This window comes from Chiloscyllium plagiosum, chromosome 16 (assembly GCF_004010195.1).
Source record: "Chiloscyllium plagiosum isolate BGI_BamShark_2017 chromosome 16, ASM401019v2, whole genome shotgun sequence".
NCBI classification, from domain to species: Eukaryota; Metazoa; Chordata; class Chondrichthyes; order Orectolobiformes; family Hemiscylliidae; genus Chiloscyllium; species Chiloscyllium plagiosum.
Window position 1 is genome coordinate 55,366,529 of NC_057725.1, and position 17,171 is coordinate 55,383,699.

Sequence of the window (17,171 nt, forward strand, 5' to 3'; positions counted from 1 at the left end):
AGACAGACCCTGCTCTTTAACACATCAACCAATGAATCTCGACAGTATCCTAATGCTCTCATTCAGTTAAGACCTACCACAAAGCCTCTTCAGTCATACTTACATTCCTTACAGAGGTCAAAGTAACCGTTATGTACTTACGAAGACAACCACACAAAATCAGTGAGGAAAAAGCTCCTGAGCACATCCCCCAACAGCACTCATCAAAAATGAATGTTACATTCCATAACCACAGGATTGATCATCATTTACACTAAGCAACTGACAATTCATACAGTGCCACTCTAAATGGAGCACCCACATTTTCTGAGGCTGAGCTCTGTATATATCTGATTCGCGGTCCCAGCACTGAAGGGCGGCACGGTGGCACAGTGGTTAGCACTGCTGCCTCACAGCACCAGAGACCCGGGTTCAATTCCCGCCTCAGGCGACTGACTGTGTGGAGTTTGCACGTTCTCCCCGTGTCTGCGTGGGTTTCCTCCGGGTGCTCCGGTTTCCTCCCACAGTCCAAAGATGTGCAGGCCAGGTGAATTGGCCATGCTAAATTGCCTGTGTTAAATTGCCCATAGTGTTAGGTAAGGGGTAAATGTAGGGGTATGGGTGGGTTGCACCTCGGCGGGTCGGTGTGGACTTGTTGGGCCGAAGGGCCTGTTTCCACACTGTAATCTAATCTAATCTGAAGGTGGATATCTATTATTTCACCAGAAATGGATTTTGAAAGTATAAGACGATTTAAAGGTAGGATTACACATTACAGAATAAATATCCAAGATGGTGTACTTCCATCCAGTCTAGAGAGAAACAACCTGCTTTATGAAAAGCAGGAAGTGCAATTTGTTCAAGACAACACTGCCATCTAGAGGCGAAAAGCTTTTGGTTACAGTTACCAATGCATTTGATTGTAAAACAGTCATACAGCACAGAAACAAACCCTTCGGTTCAACTCACCTGCAACAGTCAGACATCCCAATCTGACCTAGACCCATTTGCCAGCATTTGGCTCATACGTCTCGAAACCCCTCCTATTCAAATACCCATTCAGATGCCTTTTAAATGCAGTATTTGTAACCACCTCCACCACTTCCTCTGGCAGTTCATTCCATACACGCATCACCCTCTACCTGAAAAAGTTACCCCTTAGGTCCTTTTTAAAATCTTTCCCCTCTCACCTTAACCTATGCCCTCTAGTTTTGGACTTGCCCCACCTAGGAAAAAGACCTTGGCTATTCACCTATCCATACCCCTCATGATTTCAAACACCTCCATAAGGTCATCCCCCAGCCTCTGACACTCCAGGGGAAAAGCGCCTCAGTCTATTCAGCCTCTCCTTATAACTCAAACCTTCCAGTCCTGGAAACAACTTTGTAAATCTTTTCTGCACTCTCTCAAGTTTAGCAACCTCCTTCAACTAGATCTCCAATGTACACTGAAAGTAGGCATTGTCTTGTCTTTTTGATAAATGAATCGAAATTGATCTGAAAATAAAATACAGTCTACAATAAGAAACCTTCCACGTGAAGAGCTTAAGATGACATGCAAGCTAATGTGTAAAACATCAACACCTCAAACAATACACTCACAATCCAGACAACCTTAATCTAAATATCTTAATCCACAGACCCTGGCATTTTGCGATGTGAATGTAGTTGAAGTGTACCATCAGATTTGCAAAGAGATGACAGCAAGATTACAGTATGGAGATAGAATGCTGGAAAGCTAACCTCCTGTACAGCTGTCTTAGACTCAGCCTATATCTGGGATCAGGAAACATGAGGATATGAGGGATGCAGAACCCATCCTGAAATGATTCAAGACATCTACTGCATTGCAAGATCTATCAATTGCTGGTATTTACCCTTGGCATTCCAATTACATTCATAAGAAAACTAGCCCACATGTCATAGGAAGAATTAAGCAACCAATTGGTGTACAATGTTTGGGAACTCAAATCCCAGTCAGATTAGTCTTTTCTGCTCTAAAGAAAACAAAGAGCTATTTGATCAAGGTACGTACGATTATGAGGGGCATGAACATGGTGGATAGGAAGCAGTTGTCTCACTTAGTTGAAGGGTCAATAATGAGGCAGAGTAATGTTTCGGTGAAAGACAGGAAGATTGGGGATTTGTGAGATTTTCTTTTCCCTCAGGTAGTGGTGGGAATCTGGAATGCACTGCATGGGAGGGTAGTAGAGACAAGAAGCCTCAACCTTTAAAAGGCATGTGAATGAGCACTCCAAATGTCACAACATTCAAGACCAAGTGCTGGAAAGTGAAATTAGTATAAATAGGTGATGGGGTTTCTTTGTTGGTACAGATATGATAGGCTGAAGGATCTCTTCTGTACTGTAAGATTCTATAACTCATGAGAAACAGACCAATGTATAACATGTTAGCAGTTCTAATGAAGCAGGGCTTCGTGTCGCTACCATGGAGCAGCAACAGCAGTGAATAACATACACCACAATTCCAAATGGAACCCATGCACAGTTTCTTAATCCTAAGAAATTTAAAGATCATTTTCACTTGGAGAATAATACAATTCAAAAATATTTTGAGGTTTCTCTGTAATCATTACACACGCAGGAAAATAAGTAATATATTTTTAAATGACCTTCAAGTACCTCAAACAGAATGCAACATGAATGCCTTTAAATGAATGCTCCAAATGAATGACCACTAAGAATGTTATATCTTTACACCATTCTTCAGCCGAAGCTTAGTGGCAGAATTCATGACCCTGAGTTAATAGGTTACAGAGTTAAGCCCCAAGTCTTGAGCATACTACACGTCATTCTGCTACAGTACAACAGCTGTGTTCCTTTGCAACCATGAGCGATAGAAAACCACACTATGGAAAACCGCTATAGAAAAATTACACTGTAGAAGATCGCTAATAGAATAGTCACTAAACCTGTTTAGTGGAAAGTTTGCATTATCCAAACAACATACACACTTGAAAGAAAAGCCATTTGCCTCATAAGGAATACATAGAAAGATCCCCCACCTCTTTTCGAAGAGCAAAAGCAGTTCTAATGTTTGGCCAAACCTTCCTCAAGTAGCAACAGCACCAAATACAAATCAATTGGCAATCGTCAAGTCACACTTTAGGGAATAAAAACGTAAAGACATTTATAGGGAATGCAAAGGAAACTTAGCGGAATGGTATTAGTTATGTGGAGAAACGGAAGAAATTGGGGTGGTTCTCCATAAAACAAAGACTGAGGAGAGACTTAAGAGAAAATTCCTAAAGTTTTAATAAAGTAAAAAGAATTAATACATAAACCGCTTCCACCGGCAGGAGGGTCAGTAACCAGCCAACACAAATTCAAATTAACTGATAGAAGAACCAGGACTTTTTTTTAATGCAGTAATTTATGGTTATCTGGAATTTACTGTCTAAAATGACGGTGGAGGCAAATTTAATTTTCAGAGTGATTTGGATAAGTATTTGGAAAAGGACAAAGTACAAATTATGGGGGGAAAAAAAGACAGCCTCATTGGACTGTTCCCTCAAAGAGCCAGTATAGACACATTGCTTGAATGGCCTCTGTACAATTCCAGTCTATTATTCAATTTATTGCTATTAGTGGGGCTTTCCTGTTAGCTAAAAAGCACTTTTGCAACATCCTGAGGTTATAATAATATGAATTTTCATTTACAAACAACCAAAGTTCTCATATGATTCTTTACTGTTTCACGTAAAGACAACATACTATAAACATCAATGGAAGAGTAAAATCTCACTCATTTTAATATAGTTCAACAGAGACTTGGGCAATATTTTGTTCAAACAATTGCACAGCCTTACAAATTATAATATTCAGCTGCCACACAAAATGCTGAAATGCTCTGCTTTAATTGCAAAGTTTTTCATAAGACAGTACTTTTTGAACCTAATGGATTTGAATGTGCCTTCCAAATCAGAATGACCTAACCTCTGAGGAACAAGGTGACATCTCGAAAAAAAAAGTCAACATTTGTGGCTATGACCACATTCTTCTCCACTGGGATACAAGATGCAGTTAACTGCAACATAACACATACATTAAACCAAAATGATATTAATCGTAAAATTCAATAAACTACAGAGGTCTGGTAACATCCTGAATAGAAATTGCTGGGTTTTTTTCAAAATCTCAAGAAGAAAATTATATTGTTATAGGAAGCCTTTACACACATTCCTGTTTTGAATGCTCAATAGATAACCAGCATAGCATGTCCCAGATACTAATTTTCTGGCACATCTATCCACATATTAAAGGGCAGTGAATGCATTAAGAACAGAGCCACTTTAGTTCACACGGAGTTAGACATTGGTTGAGAAAAAGCGAGGCTCAGGGTGCTGCCTCTTAAGAGATACCAAGCTCGGAGTCAGGGATTTTTATTGATCCGACAATGATCTGTCATCTTCGCTTGGTATCTTCAGTGTGTTCAAACAATGTGCTGTGTGTTGCCTTAAAACACACAATTGAAAAGGTAAGCAGCATAGTATGAAAGACTTCAAATGTCAGCTTTCGTCATTTAGAAAGATTCTTGACTGTGTGTCAGCTTATGGGTTCAAACCACTCCGGTTTCCTCCTACAGTCCAAAGATGTGCAGGTCAGGTGAACTGGCCATGCTAAATTGCCCGTAGTGTTAGGTAAGGGGTAAATGTAGGGGTATGGGTGGGTTGCACTTCGGCGGGGCGGTGTGTACTTGTTGGGCCGAAGGGCCGGTTTCCACACTGTAAGTAATCTAATCTAATCTAAAAAAATACCACACTGCAGAGGCTACTCTTGAGGGAATGTATTACATCGTCAGACCATTCAGTATTCCAATAAGATTTGAACAAAGACCCCAAATACACCCACTCAGGTAGATAGAAAAGATTCGTGAAACCTCCAAGCAAAGGTCACTGGATAAGAAACGCTAACTCTGATTTCTCTCCACAGATGCTGCTAGACCTGCTGAACTTTTCCAGCAATTTCATGGAGCCTCCCATGGTCTGACCAACATATACAGAGGAATCTCAATTATCTGAACAACACGATCGAGAGTAATTCATTCAGTTAATAAAATGCCGATAAACGATGCATGGCTAGCTTTGTTATCCAGCAATGGGACCTTGCGATCTTGTTCAGATAATCCGAAATTCAGTTGATTGAATGCCAGGTAATCGAGATTTCTCTGTATATTCAATCAACACCAAAACAAATTAAATGGTCATTTTGCTCACTTCTGTCTGTGGGACCTCACAAAGCACAAAACTGACAATCATATTTTCTTGCATAACAACAGTAACTACTCTACAAGATAATTCAACAGCTGTGATACACTTTGGGATATTCTGAGGGATGGGGATGAAAGGCACCACATAAAATATTGTTCACTTTCAATCGCAAATCCTCAGATAAACTAGGTGTTTGATAGCATAACAATGTTACTTAACTTCAAAGCAGCTTGCTGCATACTCAGTGATTTGCAACGTTAGGATAGGCACCACATAAAATATTGTTCACTTTCAATCGCAAATCCTCAGATAAACTAGGTGTTTGATAGCATAACAATGTTACTTAACTTCAAAGCAGCTTGCTGCATACTCAGTGATTTGCAACGTTAGGATAGGCATTATTAGATTAGATTAGATTAGATTACTTACAGTGTGGAAACAGGCCCTTCGGCCCAACAAGTCCACACCGACCCGCCGAAGCGTAACCCACCCAGACCCATTCTCCTACATTTACCCCTTCACCTAACACTACGGGCAATTTAGCATGGCCAATTCACCTAACCCCTGCACATTTTTTTGGATTGTAGGAGGAAACCAGAGCACCCGGAGGAAACCCACGCAGACACGGGGAGAATGTGCAAACTCCACACAGAGTCGCCTGAGGCGGGAATTGAACCCGGATCTCTGGCGCTGTGAAGCAGCAGTGCTAACCACTGTGCTACCGTGCCGCCCAAATCTTATTGAAATCTTAGGGATCTTATTGAAATCTAAAATGCAGATTCTTTTATTTTCACCCCCCCAGTTGTATAAATGTCTGACCATGTACTTTACACAAGCTCTCCCTACCTCAATGTGCCATTCCACAGGCAAAGTTGAAGGCAAGTGAGTCTTTGGGTTCAATTTAGACTGAATTCTCTTCCTCAGAAAACTATTTAGATATCTATATTAGAAAGTCAGAGGTTGGGAGTTATAAGAAACCTTGGGCTTAACACACAATCGGTGAGAAATTATGCTTCACAGGGCTTACTGGCTCCTTAGAAAAAGCCTTTTACCTCTCTTTCTGGTTTTATTGCCTATTAGCGGTCTTTAAATCTGTCCCAATCCCATTATTTGGCAGCTTGTAAACAAGTGAGCAAGCACAACACTTACTGACCTGACACACTGCTCCGACTAAGCTTATAAAGGATTAAAAAAAATTGCTAAAATAAAAATTAATGTTTCCTGTTTACCAAGAACAAGCTGCTCCAGGGAAGCCTTAACCTTCCTCTTCCCCAGCCAGTCATTTAATTCTGAATCATCTGCCAGACATTTTTTACCATTGCCCTGTGTCCAGTAAAACAACTTGCAGCAGTATTCACCACATTCTTTGGACATTTGCTCTCTTATTCAACTGTTGCTCAGATGAAATACAGAATTTGCAAACCACCACCCACGCTCAGCTTTCTTTAGCACTGTTTGTATAGAGAGGACAATGATCTTCAAGGACATGGGAGAAGCATAACCTTTTACATTCAAATCTTTAATAATACATTTTAAAGACGGTTAGATTTGATGATACAGTAAGCAAAAGTATCAATGTCAAATTCAGCTAAACAGACTGGTAGAGGGACAGGAGTAGTTGCAGGTTTTGTTGGAGGAAGTCAACCACACAAAATAATAGCACAATAGGAGGCCAGTTGTTCATCATGTCAGTTGTAGCTCTTCAAGTAAGGTAATGAATTAGTCCCACTTCCCTGCTCCTTTTCCATGGCCCTGCAATTTTTCTTTTCAAGTAGCTATTCACTTCTCTTTAAAATTCAATTGGCTTTCTAGGTTGTGCAGCCCAGATCACAACAATAAGCTGCATTAAAATATTTCCTACACCTCAGCTTCACCTTCACCTGATAATTAGTGTATTAAGTTATACAGTACTCAGTCCGACACATCCGCACTAATTAGATATCCAAAACTGAACTAGTCCCATTTGCCAGCAGTTGGCCCATTTCCCTCTAACCCATCCTATTCATATACCCATCCAGAAGCCTTTGAAATTTTGTAAATGTACCCAACTCCACCAGCACCTCTGGCAGCTCATTTCACACAAGCACCACCCTCTATGTGAAGAAGTTGCCCCTCCCCCCCCGTCGCCGCCTCCCAGGTCCCTTTTAAATCTTTCACCTCTCACCCTAAACCTATGCTATCTAGTTCTGGACTCCCCTACCCTGGGGAAAAGACCTTTGGTATTCACCCTACCAATGCCCCTTATGATTTTAAAAAGCTTCCAGAAGGTAATCCCTCAGTCTCAGGCACTCCAGGGAAAAAAGCCCCAGCCTATTCAGTCTCTCCCTACATCACAAACCTTCCAATCCCTCCAACATCTTTGTCAATATTTACTGAACCCTTTCAAGTTTCACATCTTTCCCACAGCAGGGTGGCCAGAATTGAACGTAGTATTCCAAAAGTGGCCTAACCAGTGTCCTGTACAGCCACAACATGGATCCCAACTCCTATACTCATTAGTCAGTGCAATGAAGGCAAGCATGGCAAACACTTTCTTTATCACCCCGTCTACCTGTGTTTTTAAGGGACAATGCATATGCACTCCGAGATTTTGTTTGGCAACAACCCATTAACTATACAAGTCCTGTCCTGACTTGCCTTATCAAATTGCAACACCTCACATTTATCTAAAATAAATTCCATCTGCCAGTCCTTGGCCCACTGGCCCATTTGCTCAAGGTCCTACTATACTCCAAAATAACCTTCTTCACTGTTGACTACACCAGCAACTTTGGTGTCATCTGCAAACTTACAAATCATATCTCCTATCTTCACATCCAAAATCATTTATGTAGATGATGAAAAGCAATTGACTAAGCACCAAGCCTTGCAGCACACTGCTGGTCACAGGCCACCACCACCCTGTCTCCTACCTGAGGCCAAGTAATCACTTTCCTAGCTTCTTATAAAGTTCTGGGATAGACCTAATCAGGTCCCAGGGATTTATCCAACTTTGTGTTTTAAGACTTCCAGGACCTCATCTGTAGTGTGAACACTTTCAATATATCACTACTTATTTCGCCAAGTTATCTATCTTCCGTGTCCTTCTCCACAGTAAATACTGACGTGAAATATTCATTTAGTATCTCACACATTTCCTCTGGTTCCACAATTAGATGGCCATGTTGATCTTTAAAGGGCCCTATTCTCTTTTTCTCCCTGGTTACTCTTTTTCTCTTAATACATTCCTTTGGATTCTCCTTAACCTTATTTGTCAAAAATATCTCATGTCCTCTTTTTGTCCTCCTTGTTTCCCTCAAATATACTCTGACTGCCCTTCTACTCCTCTAGGGATTCACTCGATCCTGATTTATGCCTTTTTTTAAACCCTTGACCAGAGTCTTAATTTCTTTAGGCATACCAGCCCTGCCCTTGACACTAACAGGAACATACTGTCTCTGAACTCTCATTAACTCATTTTTAAAGGCCTCCCATTTTCCAACCATCCCTTTACCTGTGACTAGGCTTTCCCAATCAACTTTTGAAAGTTCTTGCCTGACCTTACTCTTGATCTTACTCAATTTGGACATTAAACTTTTAGATCTGGTCTAGCCTTTTCCATCACTATTTTAAAACTAATGAAATTACAATCACTGACCCCAAGGTCCGGAGGTGACACCTCAGTCATCTACCCTACCTTATTTCCCAAGAGAAGTTCAAGTTTTGCACCTTCTCTGGTAGGTATGTTCACATACTGAATCAGAAAATGTTTTTGTACACACTTAATAAATTCCTCTCCATCCAAGCCATGAACACTATGGCAGTCCCAGTCTATGTCTGGAAAGTTAAAACCCCCTACCATTACAACCCTGACTATGACATATAATACAATCCCAACAAAGGCAATTATCCCTTTTATATTTCTCAATTCTACCCATATAACTTCACTGGATATTCTCCTGGGAATATCCTCCCTAAGTACTTCTCTGGATTAAATTTCATCTGCCAAGTGTCCACTCATTAACCAGATCTATTTTGTCAATTACTATCAAACAGTGATGAGTGATGAACAAGTAACCAAAATCTTATGAAATTGTTCTTTGGAACATACTGCAAAGGTCAGCGTTTCTGAGATATTACCTGGCACAGCTGCACACCACAATGGCATTCAAGAAGATTATTCTCTTCCTCAACTGTAGACATTTGAGTCACACTCAATTATCAAGGCTAGACTGGAGTCTGCTGATATTATTCCTTGACATTAGTTGTAAATGAATGACTGCTTATACTTTATGTTTGCACTTCCACTCAAAAAAAGCACACTGACGCCTCATCTCTAGCAAGTGTTAGCAAAATCTAAATTCATTAAAAAAGGCAAATATGGAGTTGACCCAGATTTAGTTAAGCATTTTAAAATAAAAGTATCCTAAAATGTATTGAATTCCAAGCACTTCCCAGAATTCCTACTGCAAATAATGTTTGCACAGTAGAAGGTATAGCCTCAGATAATAAAACTACAAATGTAGCTGCTTGGATGATAAATAAGATTTCTGAAGAGGACTCAAAACATTAACTGCTTCGCCCTTCACAGATGCAGCCAGACCTGCTGTGCTTCTCCACCATTTTCTGCGTTTGCTAAATGGTCAAGAAAATGTTTTACTAAAGTGAAGAACGTTACGTATGGCAATAGAATTTTATTTAACGATTTATGCACATTTTGTAAAGGATTGAATTCCAGGAAATTATTTATTTGCTTCTAAGGAATAATACTTTTTTGGGGGGCACCAAATAACAAAACATTTAATCTCTACACAGCTAACTAAACCATTGGGCATTGTAGTTTAGGATAAGAGCTGAAGAAATTCTAATCATGGACAATCTTTGAGAACTGTGGCAAATAATATAGAAAAGAATTGGCCTTCACTTACCAACTGAACATACGCAACTTTATAATCAGGACGCTTCACCCTTTGATTCTTATGGTTTCTCTTCTTGTTAGTACCTAAACAGCAGTTTTGAGTGATCATGAGAATATATATTCAGTGGTTGCAGCCCAGTATAGTATATTTGAAGAGAAGTTAATAGTGCTATTCAGATTGCTTCCCAACAAGACATTAACCGAACACATTGCCTTTGTCCTTGGCTCACAAAATCTGAAGGTTTGTGTTCACTATTTTGCCACTATCACTTAGCCATCTGTTCTTCCAGACAGGCTTCCCAGGTTTCAATATAAACCTGTCTAGCGTCACCAGACAGTTGAATGATCAAAAGCTGTTTGTCCGGTTTCCCTTTTAAACTCAAGGTATCTCTCTCCAATCAACAGACTGCTTGGGCATTCTGACATTCTACCTTAATATGACCAACCTCTAGAATATCCCTGTCCACTCTTCCTGCCACATTCCATTCCTTTGCAATACAAAGTAGGAAGGAGTCCGATTCAACCCCAAAATGCAAGGTTAGATCTCACGGAATACAGGGAGAACTAGCCATTTGGACACAGAACTGGCTCAAAAGGTAGAAGACAGAGGGTGGTGTTGCAGGGTTGTTTTCAGACTGGAGGCCTGTGACTAGTGGAGTGCCATAAGGATTGGTGCTGGGTCCACTACTTTTTGTCATTTACATAAATGGATGTGAGCATAAGAGGTACAGTAAGTTTGCAGATGACACCAAAATTGGAGGGGTAGCAGACAGCGAAGAAGGTTACCTCAGATTACAACAGGATCTTGACCAGATGGGCCAATGGGCTGAGAAATGGCAGATGGAGTTTAATTCAGATAAACACGTGGTACTGCATTTTGGGAAAGCAAATCTTAGCAGGACTTATACACTTAATGATAGAGTCCGAGGGAGTGTTGCTGAACAAAGGGACCTTGGAATGCAGGTTCATAGCTCCTTGAAAGTGGAGTCGCAGGTAGATAGGATAGTGAAGATGATGTTTGGTATGCTTTCTTTTATGGGTCATAGTATTGAGTACAGGAGTTGAGAGGTCATGTTGCAGCTGTACAAGACATTGGTTAGACCACTGTTGGAATATTGCGTGCAATTCTGGTCTCGTTCCTATTGGAAAGATGGTGTGAAACTTGAAAGGGTTCAGAAAAGATTTACAAGATTGTTGCCAGGGTTGGAGGATTTGAGCTATAGGGAGAGTCTGAACAGGCTATTTCCCATGGAGCATCGGAGGCTGAGGGGTGACCTTATAGAGGCAGGTGGGACTAGATTGGGTTGGGATATCTGGTCGGCATGGACAGGTTGGACCGAAGGGTCTGTTTCCATGCTGTAATCTCTATGACTCTAAGTCAACTGACCATATCAGATCTTCCTGAAGAAGGGCTTATGCCCGAAACGTCGATTCTCCTGTTCCTTTGATGCTGCCTGACCTGCTGCACTTTTCCAGCAACACATTCTCAGCTCTGATCTCCAGCATCTGCAGACCTCACTTTCTCCATGACCATATCAGTAGACAAGCTAAAATTGATTTGTACAGCCCACTTGTTAGCAGATTGTTAAAAAAAAGGATTAGTTCTCAATTCTGATGGCCAAAGTGCTCACACAACATACCTTGAGAAAATGGGAAAGCAGCAACACAAATACAAAATTGTTTCCTATTTGTCAATCAACCAAAGAGTAAATTAAATCCAGGTCACAAGTCAGATGGCACCAGGCTACAGTTCAACAGATATGTTTAAAATCACAAGCTGTCATAATGTTGCCCCTTCAGAGGGACAACACTCCAAAAGCTTGCAATTTCAAATAAACCTGTTGGACTATAACCAGGTGTTGTTTGACTTCTGACCTTGCCCTTCCCAATCCAACATCGGCACCTCCACATCACAAATTAAATCAGTACATTTGGGCTGGAGGAGGGTTGGCAGTGAAGTTCCCGAGGTCAGCTTTGCACACTTGCTTTTTCTGAGATGTATGAATAACCTAGATCTTGGTGTGCTGAGGAATATAAGAATTAAAAAAGGATTTTAATAAGTTGAAGGACTGGGCAGATAGGGGACAGATGAAATTCAATCAAAGACATGTGAAGTGACATATTTTGGTACAAGGAAACAGCATAAAATAAAGAGTGCTACCCTAAAGGATGCGCAGGACCTGAAAGACCTGGGTGCAGCTGTGCACAAGTCTGGACAGGTACAGCAGTTACTGAAGCATAGAGTATCATTGGCTTCATTAACAGGGACATAGAGTACAGAAGCAAGGAGGGTATGCTGAACTTGTCAAATACACTAGTTAGACCTCAAGTGGAGTATTGTGCACAATTCTGGGTATAACACTTTAGGAAGGACGTGAATATATTTGACAGGCTTCAGAAGAGACTTGCAAGAATGATTCCAAGGATGACAAATGAGTTATAAAGACAGATTGGAGAAGCAACATATATAAGGCAATTTGCAAAAGAAGCAAATGTGATGTGAGAAAAAACTTTTTCATGGAGTATTTAGGGTTTGCAAAGGTCTAGCTGGCAGTGTGGTCGGGACAGTTTCAACTGAGGCATTCAAGAAGGAATCAGATAATGACTGAAATAGAAATGACATTCAGGGATATGGGAAAATGACAGGAATGGAACTACATTTGAATGCTCATTCAGAAAGCCAGTGCAGACACGACATGCTGACTGGCCTCCTTCTGCATCATAACAGCTTTGCGATTCTGTGTCTCCAACTGAAAAAGCATTTAGTGAGTGAGGATTGGAAAAAGTTGTAATGTTCCATCTCTACAAAGCACTTTGCTTCAAACATTAGCTCACACATCTAGAGAGACAAGGCACACGACAATATTAATCACTCATCATGACTTGTGGTCAATGCTAAAGCAAGGTCCACTGTAACAGTCTGGGGGCCATACTTTTCACGGGCATTGCCAGTTACTTACAGTATTGAATTCTGGTCCTCACCGCGGCCACTGGGACACTATAGATGCTCTGCAGGTAATTCTTCACATCAAATTTTGTCATCCTGTAAAACACAGGTTAGAGATAGAAGATGTTAAAAAAAGTCAACGTGTGAAAAAAGAAATGAGCAAATGCGATTCCACAACTCAGAATCAGAGGCTAACAATTATTCAAACATCAAAACAGAAGTTCATACCTTTGACTAGCAATAGCAAATTAGTCACAGCAAAGGAGCAGCTCAATAGATTTTTGTGTTATTGCAAATGCTTATACTCTCAATCTTCCACACTCCCATTAACTGAAGCTGGTACTTTCCACATTCAGAAACATCTTTAATACCTTAATGGCTCACACAGGACCTCTAGTGGCCGAAATCAGAACTGTTTGGCAATAATCTGAGTACATTTTAAACAAAATGTCTGCAAATGCACACATTTTAATCAAGACATAAATGCTCTAACACAGTTTGCATGGGATTTTGCCAAAGGTCCAGGTGAAATAACTTTGCAATGGCCTCTCAGTAAATTAGAGTAGCTGCCATGAACCAGTGTCACATTTTGTAGACACCACAGCAGAGCTGGTTAAGGTTCAGGAGCAGTTCACCCTCTCATTTCAGGAGCTGAGTGTCCTAGAAAACAATATTCAATATTGATGTCTTTAAAACAGGACTATGCGCATCGACCCACTCCATTTTGCTGAGCACATTTCCAACTGCATCCACTTACTCCATAGGAATCCGGAACTGGACCGTATTCTCTGGCTGCTCGCCTCCAGGCCTTACAAGGGTCATAAAAAAGTTGGTGCGAAATATCCGAAGCTGAGGGTTTCCAAGTTGATATAATGGATAGCTGTGGGGAAATAAATAATTAAATATAATTATGCATATAATATTGAAGAAAAACAGAAATTGCTGGAAAATCTCAGCAGGTCTGGAAACATCTGTGGAGAGAGTTAACGTTTCAGGTTCAGTGATCCTTTTTCAGAACAGATGGGAGCTAAGAAAAGGAATTTTTTTCATACAGAAGATGGGGTTGGGGGGGGTGTAAAAGATACATGGAAATAGAGCCTAATAGAGAGAAACCCAGTTGGACAGACAAAAGAATGGTTAAATATCAGTTTTAGGGAATGAATAGCTGCTAATGGGGACAATTAGTGGCTGACAATGGGTTGTGTGTGCTAGCAGCCCACCTGATGATACGATCTGGTGTGCGAGGATGGGGGAAAAACCATTGGGAAAGCCCTAAAATTGTTCAACTTGATATTAAGTCCAGAAGGCTGCAGGATTCCCAGGCGGAAAACAAGGTGCTGTTCTCCCAGCTTGTGCTGAGCTTCACTAGAGCATGGCAGCAAGCCTGAAACAGAGATGTGGGCCAGGGAACAGGGTGGTGCGTTGAAGTGGAAGGCAACTGGAAGCTCGGGGTCTTTTTAGTTGACAAAAAGATATTCTACAAAGTAGTCACCCAGTCTACACTTCATTTCCCCAATGTAGAGTAGTCCACATTGTTAACAGTGAATACAATATAGGGGGGAATACAAGGATGAGGAACGTGACAGGCATTTGAGAGTACTCAAGGTTTCCCTCATAAAAACGGAGCACGATGTTCAACTCATCGACCGCTAGTTCTGACGTGCCACAGCGAGAAACTGTAATGAGCTCCTCAGGAGACAGATACAGGACAGGGTGCCCTTCGTTGTCCAGTATTTCCCAAGAGGCGATAAACTACGCCATGTTCTTCGCAGTCTGCAATACATCATCAATGAGGATGAGCACCTCACCAAGAGCTTCCCCACACCTCCACTTCTCACCTTTAAACAACCACCAAACCTCAAATAGATCATTGTTCGCACCTGGCTTTCAGGACAACTCCATACAACCTTGTCATGTTAGACGCTGCAAGATGTGTCAGAGTGTCGACACGGATACCACCATTACATGTGGGGACACCTCCCACCATGTACGTGGCAGGTACTCAGGTGACTCAGCTAACGCTGTCCATCTCATACGCTGCAAGCAAAGATGCCCTGAGGCATGGTACATTGGCGAGATCAAGCAGAGGCTATGACAACGGATGAATAGACACCACCCAAAAATCGATGTTTTGGACTGGAGCCCTTCACTCAGGAATGTATAGTGAGGATGTACAGTCCATATAACTGTGGGAGAGTCAGTTGGTTTGTAGTGGATATTGGTGGCCAGCCTATCCCCAGAAATGAAAATAGAAGTGGAGGAAGTGAAGGAGGGAGTCAGAATGGATGAGGTGAAGGTGAGAATGGAGTGAAAAGCAGTTGGTTTGTAGTGGATATTGGTGGCCAGCCTATCCCCAGAAATGAAAACAGAAGTGGAGGAAGGGAAGGAGGGAGTCAGAATGGATGAGGTGAAGGTGAGAATGGAGTGAAAAGTGGAAGCAAAATTGATAAACATTTTCAATTTCAGATGAGGAAGGGAGGTAACACCAATGATGTGATTGATACACCTTAGAAGGAGGTATAGTTGGGGGCCGGAATAGGACTGGAACAAGGAATGTTCCACGTAGTGTACAAAGAGAGACATAACTGGAGCCCCTGCAGGTACCTATGGCCACCCCTCCGACCTGAAGCAAATGATGAGAGTTAAAAGAAAAATTCTTTATGATAAGGACAAGCTCAACCAGGCAGAAGAGAGTGGCAGTTGAGGACAGTTCAGGCTTTTTTTCCCAAGAAGAAGCAGAGAAACCAGAGACCATCCTGGTGGGGAATGCACAGCCATGGCTGGAGCCTGCAAACTGGAAACTCTGAAACTGACATCAAACATCAGCAGAATTGTGGATGTAAGTGGAGTGGGAATAGTCAAGGTGGAAAGAAATGACTTCTGTGGGGCGGGAGCAGGCAGAAACAATAAGGGGTCTGCCTAGGCAGTCATGTTTGTGAATTTTGGGAAGGAGCCAGGAGTGAGCCTTGCAGGGTTGGGAGACTATGAGTTTGGAGGCAGTTTTTTTGGCAGGGGTCGGGGGGGTCATCCATTGAAATAAGGTTAGTGACCATTGTGGACACAATGACCTGACATTTCATGGGAGGGTCATTGTCCAAAGGTGATAGGAGGAGATGTCTTGAGAGCTGGTGCTGTCAATTCAGAGGGAGTTAAGTTGGAATGTGTAAGGATGGGGCACAGAAATTGAGGTGACTAATGTCACATTCACAGTTCTCAATGAACAGGTTAAGTGCAATTAAAAGGCAAGAGGCAGGGGTCAAGATGGAGAGAGCGAGTTGGAGGCAGGTGAAGGAGTCTGTGGTAAAAGGAGACGACTCTTGTCCAGAGAAGTGGGCTCAGAGGCAGAGGTGACAGAAGAGGAGTTCAATGTCATGTTGTGCACAAAATTCATTCGGGATAAAACTGAGACGTTTGCTGAGTACAGAACGTTCAGCATCAGAGACCACAAGGTCAAAAGGGATAGTTAATACAAATTGTTGGCACTGAGTAAGTTTTGAAAAACTGGAGTGTATGCATAATCCTTGGTTAAAAAAAACTTCTTCCTGCTGCCACAGTTTCATGGTATTCCTACATTAATATTTAACACGGACATTTCCTATCTAAACTCTGATGGGATGTTAAACTAAGACCCATCAACCCTCTTACCAAGGGAGTTCTGCAGCTGTCCTAGCCAACATTTATTCCACAAATGGCATCATGGAGATAATTGATAATAAAGAGGCCAGTTAACCCGCCATGCCCAGATTACCTGGCCACTTAGCTCATTACTATAATGGGATGCACCAAGGAAACAAAAGAGAGTCTCTATTTACAGGCTTGCTCCTTAAGGTCTGGTGGAATGGTCATTAAACTGAGACAGCAACCCTGTTTCTCTCCACAGAAGCGGTGACACTTTTCCAGCAATTTTGATCGTGTTTCATATTTCCCACGTCCACAATATTTTGCTTCTGTATTTGTGCTTGCTCATTTTCTTTTTAAATCTAATAGAGTTGCCCTCTACAATGAATCAGTCAAATCATGCTGCCCTTCTCCCTTAGCTAACTTATGACCTCTCCCCCAGTCAGGATTCCAGTCCTCCCAAAAGCTGTTCATTCTAACTCAACCCACCTAATGTTTCCC

The 17,171-nt window shown here is 41.5% G+C and overlaps 1 protein-coding gene across 1 annotated transcript in view; it reads right to left on the minus strand.

The window, feature by feature from the left end:
- mrpl23 (mitochondrial ribosomal protein L23) overlaps positions 1-14,314 on the minus strand; it is a 76,540-nt gene extending 62,226 nt beyond the window's left edge. The window contains exons 1-4 of the mRNA XM_043706423.1: positions 14,273-14,314; positions 13,810-13,994; positions 13,066-13,148; positions 10,116-10,189 (exon numbers count right to left, since the gene is read on the minus strand). Of these exons, the coding sequence (XP_043562358.1) occupies positions 10,116-10,189; positions 13,066-13,148; positions 13,810-13,994; positions 14,273-14,314 (384 nt within the window). The remainder of the gene's footprint in view (positions 1-10,115; positions 10,190-13,065; positions 13,149-13,809; positions 13,995-14,272) is intronic.
- Positions 14,315-17,171: the final 2,857 nt, after the last annotated feature.